The sequence below is a fragment of the Coccinella septempunctata genome, chromosome 1 (assembly GCF_907165205.1).
Source record: "Coccinella septempunctata chromosome 1, icCocSept1.1, whole genome shotgun sequence".
Classification (NCBI taxonomy): domain Eukaryota; kingdom Metazoa; phylum Arthropoda; class Insecta; order Coleoptera; family Coccinellidae; genus Coccinella; species Coccinella septempunctata.
In genome coordinates this window covers 30,666,778-30,685,806 of record NC_058189.1, presented here as the reverse complement: position 1 = coordinate 30,685,806, position 19,029 = coordinate 30,666,778, and the positions used below count along the sequence as shown (strand labels likewise).

The 19,029-nt window shown below is 37.3% G+C and overlaps 1 protein-coding gene across 2 annotated transcripts in view; it reads left to right on the top strand.

The window, feature by feature from the left end:
- The window catches only part of LOC123322577 (limbic system-associated membrane protein-like), a 67,601-nt gene that overhangs the window by 19,013 nt on the left and 29,559 nt on the right, over nucleotides 1-19,029 (top strand). For both annotated transcript variants that reach the window (XM_044910522.1, XM_044910521.1), the window contains 3 exons: nucleotides 8,061-8,182; nucleotides 8,243-8,384; nucleotides 12,103-12,375. In XM_044910522.1, coding sequence (XP_044766457.1) covers nucleotides 8,061-8,182; nucleotides 8,243-8,384; nucleotides 12,103-12,375 — 537 coding nt within the window. The remainder of the gene's footprint in view (nucleotides 1-8,060; nucleotides 8,183-8,242; nucleotides 8,385-12,102; nucleotides 12,376-19,029) is intronic.

Sequence of the window (19,029 nt, the reverse complement as noted above, 5' to 3'; positions counted from 1 at the left end):
ATATGAATTAAAATAAAGTTTACAGGTAAATGCGTTCTCTGAACAATGTAAATTCCAATACAGGCAAAAACGAAATTAAGAAGTGAAAACATAAGGTTTTTGATAATGCCCACCTTCTGCACTGTAGAATGTTCCGAAAAATAGTTCAATATTCTGCCGCAGTTGGTTTTGTATACCAGTTGGTGCAAATCGAACCATTAGAATTTCTCATCACTATCAAGTCCAAAAAATTGATCTTTTGAGCGAATTTCAACTTATGGTGAAAACCATTAAATTTATCCAATAGCTCGATCGTTGCGTTTTTTGGAATAGCTGCAATAGTATCGTCAACATAAAGCTTCCAAATTCCACCGTAAATCTCAAAGTACTCAGCACAACAAAAATCACCTCATTCACAACCACATTAGCTAAAATCGGACTGGCAGGATTAACCATGGCTCTCCCATCAAGTTGTTTATATATTATGCCATCGAAGGTGAAGTAACTAGTCTCAAAAATGTGGACAATAATGTTATCAAACAGCCTAAAGGTAGTGTATGCTTTTTAATTATATCCTGAACTAACTGTTTGGGAACAGTGACACAATGTCGAGTGAAACCAACATATTTATAATCAGGTGGCAACGAGACTGTTCTAGCAAACTGTACGAACTCCAGTGAGTTCTTAATATTATACGTAAAAGTTGAAGTGAGAGGAGCCAAAGTATCATGCACAAAACAGGCTAAGTTATATATGGGCGAATCAACACAACTTACAACAGGTCTATAACAAACATTCGGTTTATGAGTTTTACGTAGTCCATACATTTTAGGAATCGCTGAATTATGCATTTTGAATTTTCTGGCATAACCAGGTTCAATTATCTCTGTGTCCAATAATTCCTGTATTAAGTTATTTGTAGACTTTTGATATTTTTGAGTTGGATCAGAGGGCAAAATGGCGTATGCGGTAGAATCCTCCAGCATCGCTTTCATGTGTTGTACATATAAACATATTCAGTTTTATACGTTATAACTGTGGAATTGCCCTTATCAGAGCGTGTAACCAAGATCTCAGGATGGTCCCGCAAGAACTTTCTAGTAAAGAAGAAACTACACTCCAACGGACTCAACCTGTTAAATCGCGACAGACCAGCATAAAAATTGTTTATTACATTTACCGATCTAGCCCTAATGATATCTTTATCTCTGACTGCCAATGTCGGTTGATTATTTAGACAGAATTCAAGATCTTTTATGAACGGCGCTATAGGAGATTTTACTGATTTGAACGGATTACTGAATTGTGGACCTGCACTCAAAATTTGTCTAACCGGCTCGGGTAATCTAAAATTGTATAATTTAGTAAGAACTGATTATGCGTATCCAATTTTAAACTGGATGTGTCAGCAGATAAATATTCTAGTTTTTTTCGGATAGCTTTGAAAAGCTTGTTGAAATTATTATTTTGATCTTTCAATCAAATTGTCAAAAACATCATTGGGCAACATACATCTGGCCCTCACAATAAGGTCAGCTCTACTACGTTGTAACATATCAAGTTTTCAAATGGTAATCTTAATTTCCAAGCTAAGAATAGTTTTTCTGAACCTATTCAACACCCTATCAATTACTCCATAATATGGGTGCTGCTCTGTTTTAAGTGAGTAAAAACATTTAAAATTGTTCGTTATTTGTTTAGGAATCAGTTGTTTAGCTCTACAATGTAAAAGGAATATTCTACGATTTTTTAAATTAGCTATTTTCTTATCTGTGTTCACAAAAGTTTTCAGAGTTGTCAGTGCATCTGCTCCAAATGCGTCCTTTCAAAATATATGTCATAAAAATCCTTATTACTCAAATATCTCGAAATATATTTTTTTCGAATTTTAACATATTGCATTTTGTCTGTATTCGATTACGAAAATTCTGATTTCAGAAGTGCTCTTGTGAACATTCTACGTCATTTTCACAATCCGGAAACGCCCATTTGTGTCAGTAATGGTCATGATCACCATAGATGTAATAAATATCAAGTTTGATGATCACATTTGACAAGAAAAACACACAATGACACAAAATGTCATCGGTTTAAAGAAGGTAAAGACACAGATTACAGAAACAATTTTTTGTAATCTGTGGATATCTTTTTGATCGGTTCCAGTGTTGTCGAATTAACAAAAATTTAATGAAGGCATTCTACGTCACAAGCTTTTACATAGTCGAAGTTTCGAAGGGTGTATTTCTGAATTGTCTGAATTTTGAAGCGAATCTTTTACGTGTTGGATAACTAGTAGAAAAGGCTTTCCATAAATAATCTCAAATTCGGTTTTGGAGTTATGGGAAACTTGCCCATTGGTCAATAATGGGTAATCTCAGCTTGAGGACTGGTGAAACTTCAACAGGAAACAAAAAACCTTGTTGAAATTGCCAACGTTTCGAATCTTTATTGATTCTTCATCAGGGCTACACTCCGTGCATCGACTTCTTTTAGTGTTCAATGTTTTTACTTGATCCTTTGTTAGAGCACCGCCACGTCATTCATCCATTCATTGCTGTATCCCGTTACCGGGAATTAATCTACAAAAAGACAAAAAGAACAGACTTATAATTTCTTGGGGCTAATTGCGACTGTGTGCCCTCCTGTGACTGAAGAGACCCAACCGTGACCTACAGATCCATCCACACTCCGGGCATGGATAGTCACCAACCAGATCTGGCTGCCGCTGAATTCTTCTCGAGTCTCCACTATAACTGTGCACCATAGATCTCCACTGTGACCTGTCTAACGCTAGTTGCTCCCAGTTATGATTGGCATTAAATTATATATTATATTGGCCTCCTGGTTTCCGGGCTCCCTCTGACAATTTGCCATACAGAGATATTTTGGGGAGTCTTGTGTCTTGCATCCTCAGAATGTGGCCGCTCCATCTGAGTCGGGCCCTCGTTACTTGAGTCTCAATGGTTGTACAACTCGCGCGTTGCAAGACTTCTGCATTCGAAACTTTGTGGAACCATCTGATGTGCATTATCTGTCTTAGATGACGTTGTTGCGTTTGTTCAAGCTTTTTAATATGTCGCCTGTATGGCGTCCAGATTTGGCTTCCGTAAAGAAGCGTTGGGAGGACGACCGCTCTGTAAACTGCTGTCTTGGTCTTCAGATTGAGGTCGTGATCTTGAAATACTCTGTCCTTTAGCTTCCAAAATGCCCGTGATGCCGAATTGATACGGTTGTGTATTTCCGTGTCTAGGTTAACCCTAGTATTTATGAAGCTTCCCAAGTATTTGAACTGCTCGACCTGTTCTAGGGTTACATTCTCCAGGCTGATATGTGTTTGAAGGCTTTCTGGGGGACTTACCAGGATTTTGGTTTTGTCGACATTGAGTCTAAGGCCTAAAGCTTCGTAAATATGTTTATAGGTGTCTAGCATTATCTGTAGATCCTCTGGGCTGCTAGCGATAAGTGCGCAGTCGTCTGCATATTGGAGTTCCGTGATAACCTTTGAACGGGTTTTTGCTCTGAGGCGCTTCAGGTTAGATAGGCCTCCATCAAATCTGAATCTTATTCCAACACCTCTTACAGGCATACTCATATCAGCAATTATCGAGACAGCTATGGCGAAAATATTGAACAGTAAAGGCGCTAACACGCAGCCTTGTTTTATTCTAGAGTTGGTTAAGAAATGGTCGGTTGTAGAGCCATTATGCTGTGTTCTAGCGGTGTTGTTGGTATGGAGGCTTTTACACACTGCTAAGAATTTTTCGGGTACTCCAAGGCGGGCCATGATTTTCCATAGCGCTATCCGATTCACCGAGTCGAATGCCTTACTTAAATCGATGTAGGCTGTATAGATCCTTGATTGTTGTTCACGGGCCTTCTCTTGCAGCTGTCACAGTGTGAAAATTAGGTCCACCGTACCTCGATTTGGTCGGAAGCCGCACTGGGATTCAGGTAGAACCTTTTCGAAGAGTGAAATCAGACGATTAGCCATAATCTTCGAAAGAATTTTGCCGGCCACGCTAAGCAACGATATGCCCCTGTAATTGTCGCAATTTGACGTATCACCTTTGTTCTTATAGAGGTTGATAACTAGAGCGTCTCCTAAGTCTTGTGGCACATCTCCTTGTTCCCAGATCTTGCGGAATAGTGCTAGGAGATTATTGACAATGTCTTCATTCAGGGCTTTGAATACCTCCGCTGGAATGCCGTCTAGACCTGGTGACTTATCATTTTTCATAATTTTTATCGCACTTATTATTTCCGACATTGAGATTTCGTCATCAAGCGATGTCATCGGACTATACGCGGGGAGCAGGTCTAAAATGGATAAATTCGAGTCGTTATTTTGATTCAAGACCTGCGAATAATGCTCTTTCCATCTTTCGAGAATTTTTCTATTATCAGTTATTAGAGCTCCATGAGCATCTCTTATAGGAAAGTGAGCTTTTGTGCATGGACCATAAACAGTTCAAATAGCTTCGAAAAAACGCCTCTAATCATGGTTATCGGCGTAAGCTTGTATTTCCCTAGCTTTTTCTTTCCAGCTATCCTTGATTTTTCTTATTTGTTGACGGACCTCGCGTTTTATGTTTGTAAGACTCTTTTGGGCTGCAACATCGCCAGGCTTGTTAATTGCCGTTTTCATCGCTTTGTGTTTTGCCTCCAAAAGAGGAGCGATATGAGTTTCGCTGTCGGCGAACCAGTCTGGGGATTTTCGGGAGCGTTTTGTGCCCAGTATTTCTTTTGCTGAATTTGTAAGAGATGTCTTGAAGCGGAGCCAACGACTCTCATTGTCGTCATTATAATCCGGTGGTGTTAGGCTATCTTTGACGGCAGATGTGAATCTTTCTTTTGTAGAAGGGTTTTGTAGTTTGGAGATTTGAAGGCGCTCTCTTAGATACTTTGGCTTCCGTTGGTATTTTGGGAGCATTGAGATTTTCATTCTCGAGATTACCAGCCTATGATCAGTCCAGCACTCCAGATCTGCTCTGAGTTTAGTGACCAACACTTCTTTCAGATCTTTTCTTCTCACGATCACATAGTCGAGAGTATGCCAATGCCCTGAGCGCGGGTGGCGCCAGGTCCCCCTTGAATTGGGTCTTGTAATAAAATATGTGTTCGTTATACATAGATTGTGTTCCGCACAAAGAGCCAACAGACGTTCTCCGTTCGAATTGATGCTGTCTGTGCCGTGTTTCCCTATTATTCTCGGCCACAGTTCTGAGTCATGACATCTGCTCACTCTGGCGTTGAAGTCTCCAAGGAGAATAATTCGTTCCCGTTTTGGGATTTTACTCAATGTAGCAACGAGTGTTTCGTAGAAGGTGTCCTTTAAGTTGTCAGAGGAGTTCAAAGTGGGTGCGTATACTGCAATGATGTTCACAAACGTGTTATTCGCTACAGGAAAGCGTAGGGCCATCAAATCTGAGATGCCAACTGGTTTTTCGGTTAGTTTGGCGGGCAGGTCGTTCCTAATGGCAAAGCCTACGCCATGTTGTCTGATTTTGCCTTCCGGCAAGCCTTTCCAGAAAAAAGTATACGCTTGTTCTACCAAGCTACCTTCGTCCGAAAAGCGTGTCTCGCTTAAGGCAACTATTGCAATAGATGTACGTTGCAGTTCCTTATCGATTAGGGCAGTACGTCTCTCTGGTCGGTCGGCCCTGGGGTTGTCTAGCAAGGTTCTGACGTTCCATGCTGCAAAAGCTATGTGCTTTTCGTTGGTGGTTGTTCGATGATTCACTCGTTCGGACACCCTCCCTCGGAGATCCGAATGGGAGGGTATTTTACCTCCGGTTACAAATTTTGTCCTGTTCGAATGATCCATCTTTTTGTAGGAGCTGCGTTAGAAGGTGTTTAAAAGCTGCACTGGTAACGCTGTCAGTGCAACTTTGGTTGCGGTTGCGACTAGATGTAACTTAAGCAACGCAGAGAGCCATTTCCTGCTCAAGCGAGTATTTAGGCTAGGTGATTGTGGGAAAACAGAGTTATACCGCTCATGTTCGGTCGCCAGAGCCTCGTTCGTAAGAACAGGGTGCACCGCGAGTAGGTGAGGTTGGCATTTGAGAGGAGAGGCTATAAAACGCATCCATTCCCCTTACACCGCATGAATATCGCAGGCCCGGATCTACGATTTTTTCTGACCGGGGCAAAAATTCATGATGGCGCCTTCCCCCCTCTAAGGTTCTTAGGAAACATATAATTGCATATTCGTCATCGCGATTTCAACCCGAGTTATTTTTTTCACTAATTCGAGGTCGTTGATTACGAATATGTAATTAGATTTTTTCTATAATGAGTATTTTAGGAAAAAAATCAATCATTTTTTTCGCATTGTTCCATTAAAATTTATTTTTTTCCCAAAGTACTCCTCTTAGGAGAAATCTGATTGCTTATTCGTAATCTTCGACCACGAATTTTGTTTTTACAAGAATGTCGTTTGCAACCCTCGCTCACCTATCGTTTTTACCCGCGCTTTACGAACGAAATCATTCCGAACGAAAATTTTTTCATCGACCCGGGTCATTTTACTTATTAATTCGAGGTCGTAAATCACGAATATGCAATTTGATTTTTTGTAGGATCAGTATTTTGAGAAATAAATCACTCTTAGTGCAAAATTTCGAAGAACTTTGAGGAGGTGTAGCAGCCAGAAAAAAAGCACTAGTCATATGCTGATGTTTTTGTGATAGATTGGTTCTCTGCAAATGGAAAAAAAACCACACTTCATTCATCTACCTCTAACAGTTTAGATTTTATAATTTTTTCCGCGTAGGTCCAAAATTTCCGATATTCAATCGACCATAACTTAAAAACTTAATTTTAAAAAATATCCGTTTGCATATTCGTGTTCTACGCCCTCGTATTAGTGTAAAGTAAGAATTTGGTTTTGATCGGAGACCAAAAATATTTTTTTTAAAATCCATACAGTATGGAAAAGTTGAAAAATTTTCGATCTGTGCGATTTCCACCAATTTTGGTGTTTTTACTAAATCGAGGGCGTAGATTACGAATATGCGAACAGAATTTTGTTGAAAGGATTAGTTTTTAAGTTATATAAAAAATCGGAAATGGCCCTTTGTTCCAGATGAAATGGGGATTAGTCGGTAATTCCCCAGGCAAAGAAATTACTGGCTCTATGCTTGCGACACATTGTAGACAGACATATCCTATCTTTTAACCTATTTCACCCAAGTGTGGCGATCATTCCTAGATGACTACATTTACAGTTATTTGATCCCTCATTGATTTTGAAGTTTTTTGGCATAATGATGGTTTATCATGATTCCATTCTACAGTTTCGATTTTAGCACTAGGAAATTAATTTTTTTTAACCTCTGGTTGATTTTGGCGCCCCCTTAAGCTGACGCCTGGGGCAAGCGCCCCGCTTGCCCCCCCCCTAGATCCGTGCCTGGAATATCGTTATGTTGAACGAAGACTAAATACTTGAGTAATTACAATTATAAAATAATCTATGTTTGAGTTTTAAAACTTTAGTTTTTATTATATGGTATTTCTGTATTGATCGACTACTATTCTATAAATCAATATAATGAATATGTTCCTACAAGTATTTGGTTAGACTCGGTAGCTAGGACGGTTGCAGCGAAAACTCAGTAATGCGATGTCCCCACGTACTTGCGAGTTCGAATCCGGGCCAAGTGTAAAAACTTTCTAGTAAGTATGGATGAAAATGGGCGCAACGCAGGGTAAGACATTGGTTTCTAGGAAATATAAAGGCTAATAGGATGGGATAGGTGGTAACGTCGTGTTAAATTTTTGTACCGTTGAGATCGTTAATGATGGTCCCAACGGGATATCCATTGGACGTCTGCGATGGACGTCCGAATTCGGTTCAAAGTTGTGACATTTGTGAATCCCTCGGATGACCATAGACCGTCCATTGTACCAGAAATGGACGTCCCATGGATGTCCGTAATGTCCGAAGAAAACGTTTTATGGATGTCCATAGGACTACTTTGTGCTATTAGGGTCCAGCAAGAGTTACATAAAGAGTTGATATTTAGTATTCAAATGATGTGATTCTGAAAGTAGTTAATACAGATTTCTATGATTTCTTGCAGATCCTCCTTCTGTTTCGCCTTTTCCACCGACAGGTTTCCTTCAAGTGAAGCTGGGGGAAGAAGTGAGAATATCGTGCACCCCTTCAGGCGTTCCTTATCCAATTATTACTTGGAATTTCCAGGTCAGAATACATCCTTGTATATTTCATTTCATTTTTTTAAAGGTTGAGTTATTATTTCAGAACGAGGAATTGAAGTTACTCGATCACAGGGAAATGTTGAAGTTCACTGCGTCAGACAGGCACCTAGCGGGTATCTACGAATGTATCGCTGTAAATGGTGTGGGTGATCCAGCCACGGCCCAAATTGAATTGAATATTATATGTGAGTATAAAAATCTTCTTTTTCCATATAGATATATGTATAATTTTTGTTTGTCTGTTCAAAAAGTGTTTCTGGACCAGTGGCTTAATTATACAGGGTGTTCAATCTCAGACGAGCTACTCCGTATATTTCTTATTCAATAGTGATTTTAAAAATTTCCCGAAACACGTCGAATGATTTTGTTTGCGGGACTTCTTTTGACGTATATTGAAGGCTTGAACGATCAACCCCTCAAAATTGAATAGGGGAAATCGGTTGAGTGATACTTCATTTGAAAAAGATCTTGGAAGCCTCTTTACAACGGTGTATGAAAAACGTGATACTAAAATGAACCGTTTTCGCCAAAAATAATTTTTTTTAGCTCAAATGAGCCACATTGAATATTTTGGTTATTTTTACAATGTACAAACCCTTTTTACAAACTTAAGGAATCTTAAAAATATCACATTCTTAAAAAAATTTATTGTTTTATCATGCTCACAATAAAAAAAAATTTATCTCTGCGTTTTTAATCAAATTTTGTTCTCATTGACTTCCGTACAATAATATGATATTGAGTGAAAAGCGTCTATAACATGGTTTAGCATAATTGGAGTTATTTGATGGCACTCATTTACAATTCGTTGACGTAGTTCGTCCAAATTTACAAACTGAATCACAGAAATCTTGGACTTAAGATGTCCCCACATCTGTCGGGACAGGCAACTCCATAGGACCTCTCCTCATAAATCGCCATTTGAATAACCAGGAATAAACAGAGGTCCTATCAGGTGGTCTTTCAAAATTCCTACCCGAATGTTTAGCTTTTCCGGATGTTGAGTGTGAGCTTCTCGATATCATCAGGATTTGTTTCGCTCAAAAATCTACAGTTATGCCGCTTAACCTCTTCACTAGGTGAAAAAGTGCATTCATCAGAAAAGCAAACGTTGTACAAGAAATTTGGGTTATTGTTGATACGCTCGGCCATATTTTCGCAACAAAACTCTTGCCTTCGATCCGAATTAATGAATTAATGCGATTTTATATGGATGGAACTTGTGTTTATATGAAATTCCGAAAACGTTAGATTGGCTAACACCGAAAGCTGCAGAAAATTGTGGTACAGATTGCGTGGCAAAGGAAAAAACGAGAAATAAATTTAAAAAGCTTCTGACAATTCATTGACAATTTGCTGATAATTTTAATTCAACAACAATCCAAAATGCTAACTTGACATTTTACATAAAAAATAGTACAGCTGAAGCTAAGAATTAACATGTAGACACGAAATATCGAAGTTCAAAATTCCGTAGCCTACTTGACGACGAATTTTTTCAAACACTCGGTTTTATTCCCATACATTACAATATAATAGAACAGAAGCTTCAATTCCCTCGCTGATCTTTTAGCGAGGGAATAAATTCCGACTTGAACCACTCACGTGTAGGTAATTTTATCACTCATGTACATCCAATTAAGAATTGATGTTATCCATTTTACGCCTTCCTCATTCAGAAGCTTCAAGAACTCTGAATTGATGTTATCAGGGTCACCAGATTTTTATTCTTTTAACGCTTTTATCGCTGATTTAACTTCATCGAGTAGTATATATGGACCTGTATGATAAACCATCTCCGATTGGTTAGATCGTGTGTCGTGAAAAAGTTGTTCCATGTATGCCTTCCAACTATCCATGAGTTCAGCCTGGTCTATTTTTCTCAAAATAATTGAATGTCTGCTTCTGCCTGTCCCGATTAAATGTCCAATCTTCCAGTGTACCTTGAAACTGTCATATTTTCTCCGTAATATTTCAATTTCGTCACAAATCTCCATAATATATGCTTCTTTCATCTCCCAGATTTTACTTCTGATCGATCTATTCAATTCCTATTGTGAGTCGTATCATCCTTCTTCTTTCGTCATTTCCCCAGCAATTGTGAAATTTGGGCCGTAACATCATAACTCTTTCCCACGTTGGAATTAAGTTCATCACATATTTAGTTCTTTATTCAGTATAACTCCAACGCTTTGATCATGCCTTCCTGAATACTCGACGTCCATTGAAAAGGTATATCCCAGGTATCTCATCTCAATGATTCCAAGAATGTTCATCTTCAATCTTCCTTTTTCTTTGATGGCGGTATGAACCTTTCCAGTCTGTGCCAAAGTTCTAACGTCCCAGTGCTTATCCTACATTCGATTCAACTTCGAACTTCTTCTATCATCAATATTCAAAACTGATTGGGGAACATCAAACTCCGAACAATAGTTTAGCCTGGAACATACTGATACTATACTAGAGATACTAATTGTTGGTTAATGCAGTGATTTCTCCTTGACTTTTGCGTTCCCATACCGTTGACTGTTTCTGGTTCGTTCGCCTTTAGAAGCGAGATCTCCTTCTCAGAACAAGAGAGTGCACTTTATTCTTGGAATCTCTTCCACCCGAAAAAGTACTTCTTCAGAATCCAATCATTGCCACGCCGTCAATGGCCAGTTTCGTAATCAAAATAAAAATGACACTAAAACCCGATAGCACCGACTTATTTGAGACGGCATTAACGTTAATTCGGTGATTGCTGTGGTAACTGCTATAGAAATCAGAGAAATAATCTAGTATAGTCCATTCAAGAATGATTGACATCCCAGTAAGACTTGAAAGTCCAGACGCAGCTTAATATCTGATCATAAAAGAGCTTCAATAATTTCTCTGGTTTTAATCACAGAACTGGAATAAATGAATATAATATTAGAAAAGCATTTGAAAAGAATAAATATTCGAATTCAGAGCATATTAATCTGCATTCAGAATTGATAGTATAATGTTTTCAATTTGTACGAAGTACGAATGAGTTAAGGACATAAACAGCAGTACAAAATTCAAATTCTCGTCAATCATTGGTTGAGTGCATAGATTCACTCATAATAATAGATCACTGTTCATTTACAATACCAACCTGAATTACGCAACACAAAATCTTAACTTATGGGCTATTACCAACTTAAATTCATTTTTTTATAGCCACCCAAGATATCGATCATTCTTGAATGGACTATATTGACGTTAATCTCGCCTTAAATAAGTCGGTGCAGACGGCCGTAAAGGAAGCTTAAAGGGACTTATTTCGCAATTTTATATACAGAGTTAGAACTATTTAGAGGGGGGACTACAGGGATATCGAAAACACGTTAGAAATACAGGGTGGCTTGAATTAAGAAAAAGTTGCGTTATTCAAGTCTGAATGGGTGGGTGTAAACAGTTCCCAAATATCTCTGATGGTTCCTGAGATATCTCCAAGAAACTGAATATCAAGATTATCATTTTTTCTCCATTACTCATTTGTTTTTGGAGATAACTACACGAAATTCGGTGTGTAGTCATAATTCTATATAGCGATTATACTGGTCTACTACTTTTTGGCAATTCAAGCCACCCTTTATTTTACGGTTTTCGATATTCCTATAGTCAGCCTCTACATAGTTCTAACCCTTTATATTAAACTCTTATTGGATTTGAATAAAAGTGGAGAAGACTGTGTTCATACTTCACTCAAGAAGCACCCGCTGGCCCTAAAACAGGGATTTTCCATTCAAATTTCAATTAACTCTACGTATCGTTTTGATAAAGCTAAATGTAGAAAAATGTTGTTGAACCATAAGAAGTGTTTGATGGGAGAAAATAAATTTCTACTGTTGAAGAATATGTGTATTAAAAACCAGATACCTACGCTAATTTCAGATCCACCCGAACTGGTAACCTCTAGGTCCTGGATACACACAGCACCATCACATAGGGCGCAGTTGGAATGTAAAGTGTCAGCAGATCCGCAGGCTACAGTGACATGGCTAAAAGGAGAGTTGCCAGTTCCACTCAACTCGAGAGTAATATCTTTGGTAGATGGTGATAAACATGCTCTCTTGATTAGAAATGTTCAAAGAAGTGATTTCGGTATATATACATGCCGGGCGATAAATGAACTTGGTCAAGGAGAAGTAACCATCCAGTTGTCAGGTAATTATTATTACTTTTATCGTTTCAATAAGATCAACAATAAGTCTCATCTCGTACTACTAATTTTGTAGTGGGATAGGTAAGGGGGGAAAATCAGTTGATTTAGAGGTTTGAAAATTCTCTGTTTCTTCGAAAACCGCCGCACGTCCATGTCCGCGAAATATGCAAAACTGAAGACGAATAACCGGAGCGAGATTTTTCAACACGAATGTAAACACATCCAGCTTCACCTGGGGCCTGTTACCGTTCCTTATAGTTTCGGAAGGAGTTTAATAATTTCTGAGAACCTGCCTACTTTTCTATACGAAACCAACCTGAAAACGACAACTAATAACAAGAAAATCATTCTCCATATCCCGTAGCACAATCCGTGACCAAAATTCGGGCGCAAAATATCAATATGAATTGTGAATTAAAAAAAATTAGAGATCAGTTCGTCCCATGCCTTCAAGTCGATAAGGTTCATAGATCCAATAATGGCAATTGGAACTATGAAGATTATGGTCTCATTACTCTTTGTTATTGAAGCATTGATCATATTTATGCACAAAAAAATAGTTATTATTAACAATCATACACGTAATAATGACATTTCACCAATCTTTGAAAGGTGAAAAGTTGACGTTTTTCGAATTTTCGTTGAATATTGATATTTCAAAGAAGGCGTACCATCCTTCTAATGATTGAACGATGACAAGATGGCCGAAACGATGACAAGATGGCCGACGATGTAAACAAGTCAGAAAACAGCGAGACTGTTATCGAACTATATTGTGGTTCCTGTAAGAAGAGAATATCCAAGGAGCCTATTATATACTTATTTTGTGAAAAAACTTTCCATGGAGGTTGTATCACACGCCTGAAAATTGCGTAGATGATAGCAATCGACAAAGTGATCTGTTGTTCATCTGAGGTTACGGTGGATGATGCCTTAATACGTCTCATATACCTTGTGAAGGAAAATGAAGCAGTGAAAACCGAAAACCTCTCATTAAAAACATTAGTTGATGAAATGAAGGACAAAAATAAACTCCTACAGGAAAAAATTTCCAACCTCGATTCAAATAAACAAAACATAACCTATGCTGATGTTCTCAAAAACAGAGGGAATTTTGCCAACCAAAATGCGGAAGTAAATATTCCTCAAATCATCATAAAACCGAAGAGAGAACAATCAAACACCAAAACAAACGAAGATATAACAACTGAAATAAATCCATCAACTGTTGGAATCGGCGTGAAATACATGAAGAATGGCAAGAATGGAATAGTATATATAGGGTGCCACTCCACAATGGACATAAATAAGTTGAAAAATATAATATCAAACAAAAAAAAAACGGCGATTATGATATACTTAGCAGTAAACTGAAAAAACCAAGAGTGAAGACTTCTGGAAATTTCACGAATTTGGACAAAACAGTTTTGGAGAATTCTATAAAATCTCAAAATAACTTCAACGACGCAGAAGATCAAATAAACATAACTTATATCAGAACTCCAACTGAATCCTCAAAATTCACAAAGACGACATTATATGCTGAATGTTCTCCATCCCTGTTTAGAAAACTCATGATTCATAAAAAAATCTGCATTGGCTGGGAGAGTCTATGTGTGATAGAAGATCTTACTATAGCAAGATGTTACAAATGTCAATCCTTTAACCACAAGAGTTCACGCTGCACAAGGGAATACAGGTGTGCATTCTGTCGCAACAATCATGAAACGACAAAATGTCCGAAAGAAGAGAAAAAATGCATGAATTGTCTTAATATCAATCAAAAATACCAACATCTCCAACTAAAAGTAGACCATGAAGCTGGCAGCAAGGATTGTCCCACCTCTAAATACTTTGTGAGTAGACTGGTTAACCAAACTGACTATGGAAATTAACCATTTACTTTTAATTGTGTGAGTGCGATAATGGACCAAGCTGTAACTGATATTTTAGATGAAGTAGAGTCTGAGACGGATTGCGATCCGTGGGACATTATCGATCATGAAAGATTCATGAGTGAAAAGTACTCCTCGGGGGGCAGTAACAGTCTGCAAATCCTTTATCTCAACATACGCAGTGTCAGAAAAAACTTCGATAAGCTTCTGGTACCTATTTCTCGAGTCCTACAATCTTAAAAATGTCGATATTCTGATTCTCGGCGAATGCTGGAAAATTGATGAAGTGACTAATTTAACGATTCCTGAATTTACAGCTATCTATAATGGAAGCAGAATAAATCAAAACGATGGTCTGGTTGTTAATGTACGATCAACAATTTATTACCCAATCAGTCATCAAAAACTGTCACGCTCATTGGCGATAATAAGTGACATACGATTCACATATGAAAGACACTCCTTCTCGATAATGTCTTGTTATAGGTGCCATAAGATTCCAGTGAATTCATTTATTGAGGATCTTGAAGGGTTTCTTCACAGTAGAAACAAGAATGTCAATATAAGCATTATCACATTGATGACATGAATCTAGACATACCTACTTAAAAAAATTGTGAAGTTGCAAACAGTTATTTACTAGCTCTCTCATCTCATGGATTCAAATCATATATCAATTCATATACTCGGGTAACCGAGGAGACCGCCTCTTGTTTAGATCACATATTTATCCGAAATAATCTTAATCATAACGAAACTGGAATAAGAACATGTGTAACAAATTCCGAAGTCACAGATCACTTTCCCGTTTACGCCAAGGTGGGTTTCTCAAACGGAAGGACTAGAATAAAACCAATAAATACTATACATAAACTAGATAACGCAAAAGTTAAATCAATTTTAAGTCAGCAGACCTGGAGTAACGTCATTGGTTCGGGGGACGCAGATACTGCTTGTAACTTATTTATTCAGACGATCAAAGATGCTTTGAATGCTAATACACAGATTACTTCCATGAAAACTAAATATAAAAAAATTAAACCCCGGATAACTAACGGAATTATTAACTCTATAAAGCACAGAGATAAAATTAAGAAAAAAGCGATGCAACAGAATAATCATGACTTATTTATAGAATACAAAATTCATACAAACCGGTTGAATAAAATTATTGATGCAGCTAAACATGATTATTACGGACGAAAAATCAATGACAATAGAAATAACTTGAGGCGCTTATATGAGATAGATAACAGTGCTACAAATGAATACAAAAATTGTGGTAATATCTTCGAGGTTCATGATGACGCTGATCAACCCTTCAAAAATTATAAAGAATTGGCCAACTATTGTAACAACTACTTCATAAACATAGGACATAATTTGTCTACTAAAATAGCAAAACATCCTGATGATTTTTTTATATCTTATCCCAACATTTCAAGTTCTTTTTTCTGGGGCCTGTTAGCGAAAATGAGATTATAGAACATATAAAATCTCCAGTTGAGGATAAAATTAAGGCCCAGTTCTTGAAAGACCACCATGAACTTTTGATAAAGCCAATTACACATATCATCAATCCGATGAACAGTGCCCTCGCATTTGAAGGTATCGGTGATTACTCCAATTTTCAAAAGTGGATTTAGGTCGGACATCTCAAACCATAGACCTATAAGCCTAATTAATACATTGGCCAAAATATTTGAGAAATGCTTAAAACTAAGGCTTACCAGTTTTCTTTCTGAAAATAAAATTTTGAGTAGTAGATAATTTGGCTTTCAAAAGGGGGTGACCGCACATGTGATGCAATGTTTGAGTTGATCAATAACAACAAAACACAACTGGAGTTGGGTCGGAAGAGTATTGCCGTGTTTCTATACTTCGCTAGGGCTTTTGACACGGTACCGCACACATAGCTCCTTGATGTTCTCGAACATTATGGTGTGAGGTTGTCTCATACCATAAGGGGGTCTCTTATGCTGATGACACCGTGCTGGTTTTTGAGGGTGAAAGTTGGGAAGAGGCGAGGAGCAGAGCGACCAGTGGAATAGATATGGTTGTCAGTTGGCTTATGTACAGCAAATTATCGTTGAACTTAAAGAAAGCTACCTATATAGCCTTCTCAGTTAACACCTCAACCTGGCCTAATTTTCAGGAGATAACAGCAAACTCCTCAAATGATCCAATTCGGGAATCGGAATGTGTGAAGTACCTTGGTGTGATTGTGGACAAGCGTCTGAGATAGGATAAACATGTGTTGGAGCTAACAAAGAAAATCAGAAAACTAGTTTATAAATTCTACATTTTGCGTAGTTTTATCAACAGAAAGATACTTATAAACGTATACAAATTACTAGTTGAGTCTATCATTTGCATCAGGTGCATATAACAATGCAATAGATCACTTGAAGGTTGCTCAGAATAACATATTGAAAGTCATCAATTTCAAAACAAAATTGAGTCCTACTGGTTCGCTCTACGACCAAGAAATATTCAATATAAGATCCCTTTATTTACTTGCGAATTGCAACTTCATATACAAAAAAAGGAACCTTATTAAAACAGTGGAACACTTATATCAGACTAGAATCAAGACGAGACATAATGCCATCGCTCTATTTGTCAGCAAGGAAGCCAGCAGAAGATTTCCGACTATAATAACCTCTAAAATATATAATTATCTACCGGAGGACTTGAGGTCGGCTAGGAGTCGTAAAGTTTTCATTAAAGAAAGTAGGCGTTTCATCTGTGACAACTACAGCACACTGTTAGCATGCATTTAGGCACACATTCGATATGGCCTGGAAATTTATAACCAACTGGTTATGACTGTTTTTAATATATATATAATTCTCTTTGTACACATACAGGTACTTGTACCTAGTTGTACTCATTACAATAGTTTGATTCATGATATAAATGCACGGCTCTTCAATGCTATTGTAATATTTAAAATTCAGATAAATAAAATAAATAAATAAATATTAATACTTTCACACTGATAAGGCAAAAACTACCATAAATTTACTTTCATTTTTCGAATGAATTTCAAAGGCACTGCATATTTGAATAAAAAACAATAAACTAACTTATATTTTACTTATTTAAATTAATTACTACATTAGCATTGCTGTAGGCAGCCATTGATATGTTCAGACCTTATTGAAATCCTTTTTTTGAAAGGTTTATTTCATGATTATTTGAAGTAAAAGTACAGTTTGAACTTGGCTTTGAAATCAATTTCGCAGTATCAACTTGAGTAGCGGCAGAACAATCTATGTATCCTATGTTTAATTTGCATGAGGTCGTCACCGTCATCTGCGAGCAAAGTAGCCGCTGTTCTTCTCAAACATGACCAGTAATTTTTTGAATATTGGGCAGCTTCAGAAAAGCTGCAATTTTTTATGGAAACTGACTCACAGCGTTGTGCCGGATACATTGTTTAGTAATTTCTCCATATCACGTCTGTTGTTTTCATATTGTATAATTCATCCGATCGGCAGGCGCCCGAGACACCAATAACCAGTGCTCTTCTCTTGTGAGTGATGGTGCTGGGAGTTGTAATCTAAAATGTGCATTGTATTCTGTTCTTTTCTGTACCATCGGGGCATTAGCGTAAGCTGTAGCCGCACGCAAATGCGTGCCGGATCGAATAAATGCTGCTTGTGACTAAATTCGTAATAAATGTGATGTAATAGAACGAGCAGTTATAAGCCTCATAAAGAGGGCATATAAGTGTATAAAATGTGAAGGGAATCATTTCGAACACCTACCTGACAGAACTAGTTATCCACAGGAAGACGATTAATTATGAAGATCAGTTCCATTTATAAGTTGCAAGATAGCGTAGTTGTTCTTTCCATATTTGTGTATTATCAATTACACAATATTTTATCATTGTGAATGACAATTTTGAATGACCAAATGTGGTATAATTGATGAATACATTCAACAGAATATTTGTTGAAGAAAAAAAATGCAATCGAGAATTTCTAAATCTATTTTCATGGAGTGCTCTATTACTTGAAGGCATCTGTCCACAAAATAATTATGATCCACAAGTGGGACAACCCAATAGTTTATTTATTCCGAAACATGCAGATAACAAAAATGTTATCATACAGGGTTTTTTTCATGAGTTTGAAGTGGAATGAAACTTTACTGAGTCCAGTCCTGATTTTCGTCGAATTTCAATGTTCTGTTTCATTGAAACTAACAACTTTAACCCAAATATAAATTTTCAGGCGAATCTGTCGGGAGTTCATAAACAAACGAAAATTTGAGAAATTTCAGTTATATCGGACTACGTAAGACATATTCTTCATTCAATATTATTTTAGCAGTCGGTTGGCCATGAAAATTTGACACATTTCACTCTGTATAGTACGAAAATGTGGGGTTATGAAGCTTGTCAAAAAATTTTTGGGTTTTAAATCAACGCTATGTTGCCCGTTCTACGTAAAAGTTTCTGTTATTACGTATTTTATCACAATGTCGAATCTCTTCGGAAAATATGTGACGAACATAATTGAAGTTTATACAAAATATTTGAAGGCATACCAAATCCAGTTATTTGCATGTAAAATACAAGAGATCAGTATAATATCATAATATGCACTAGCTTGAGAAGAGTTAATGTTTGTTATCTTCTTTGGCTTACATTATTTGTAGATTTCAAAATAATTAACCCGAAGATGAAATGCATATGATGCAGTGGTTGGGAATGGGTATCTCCCGAAGGAATTAACAGATAATTACAAG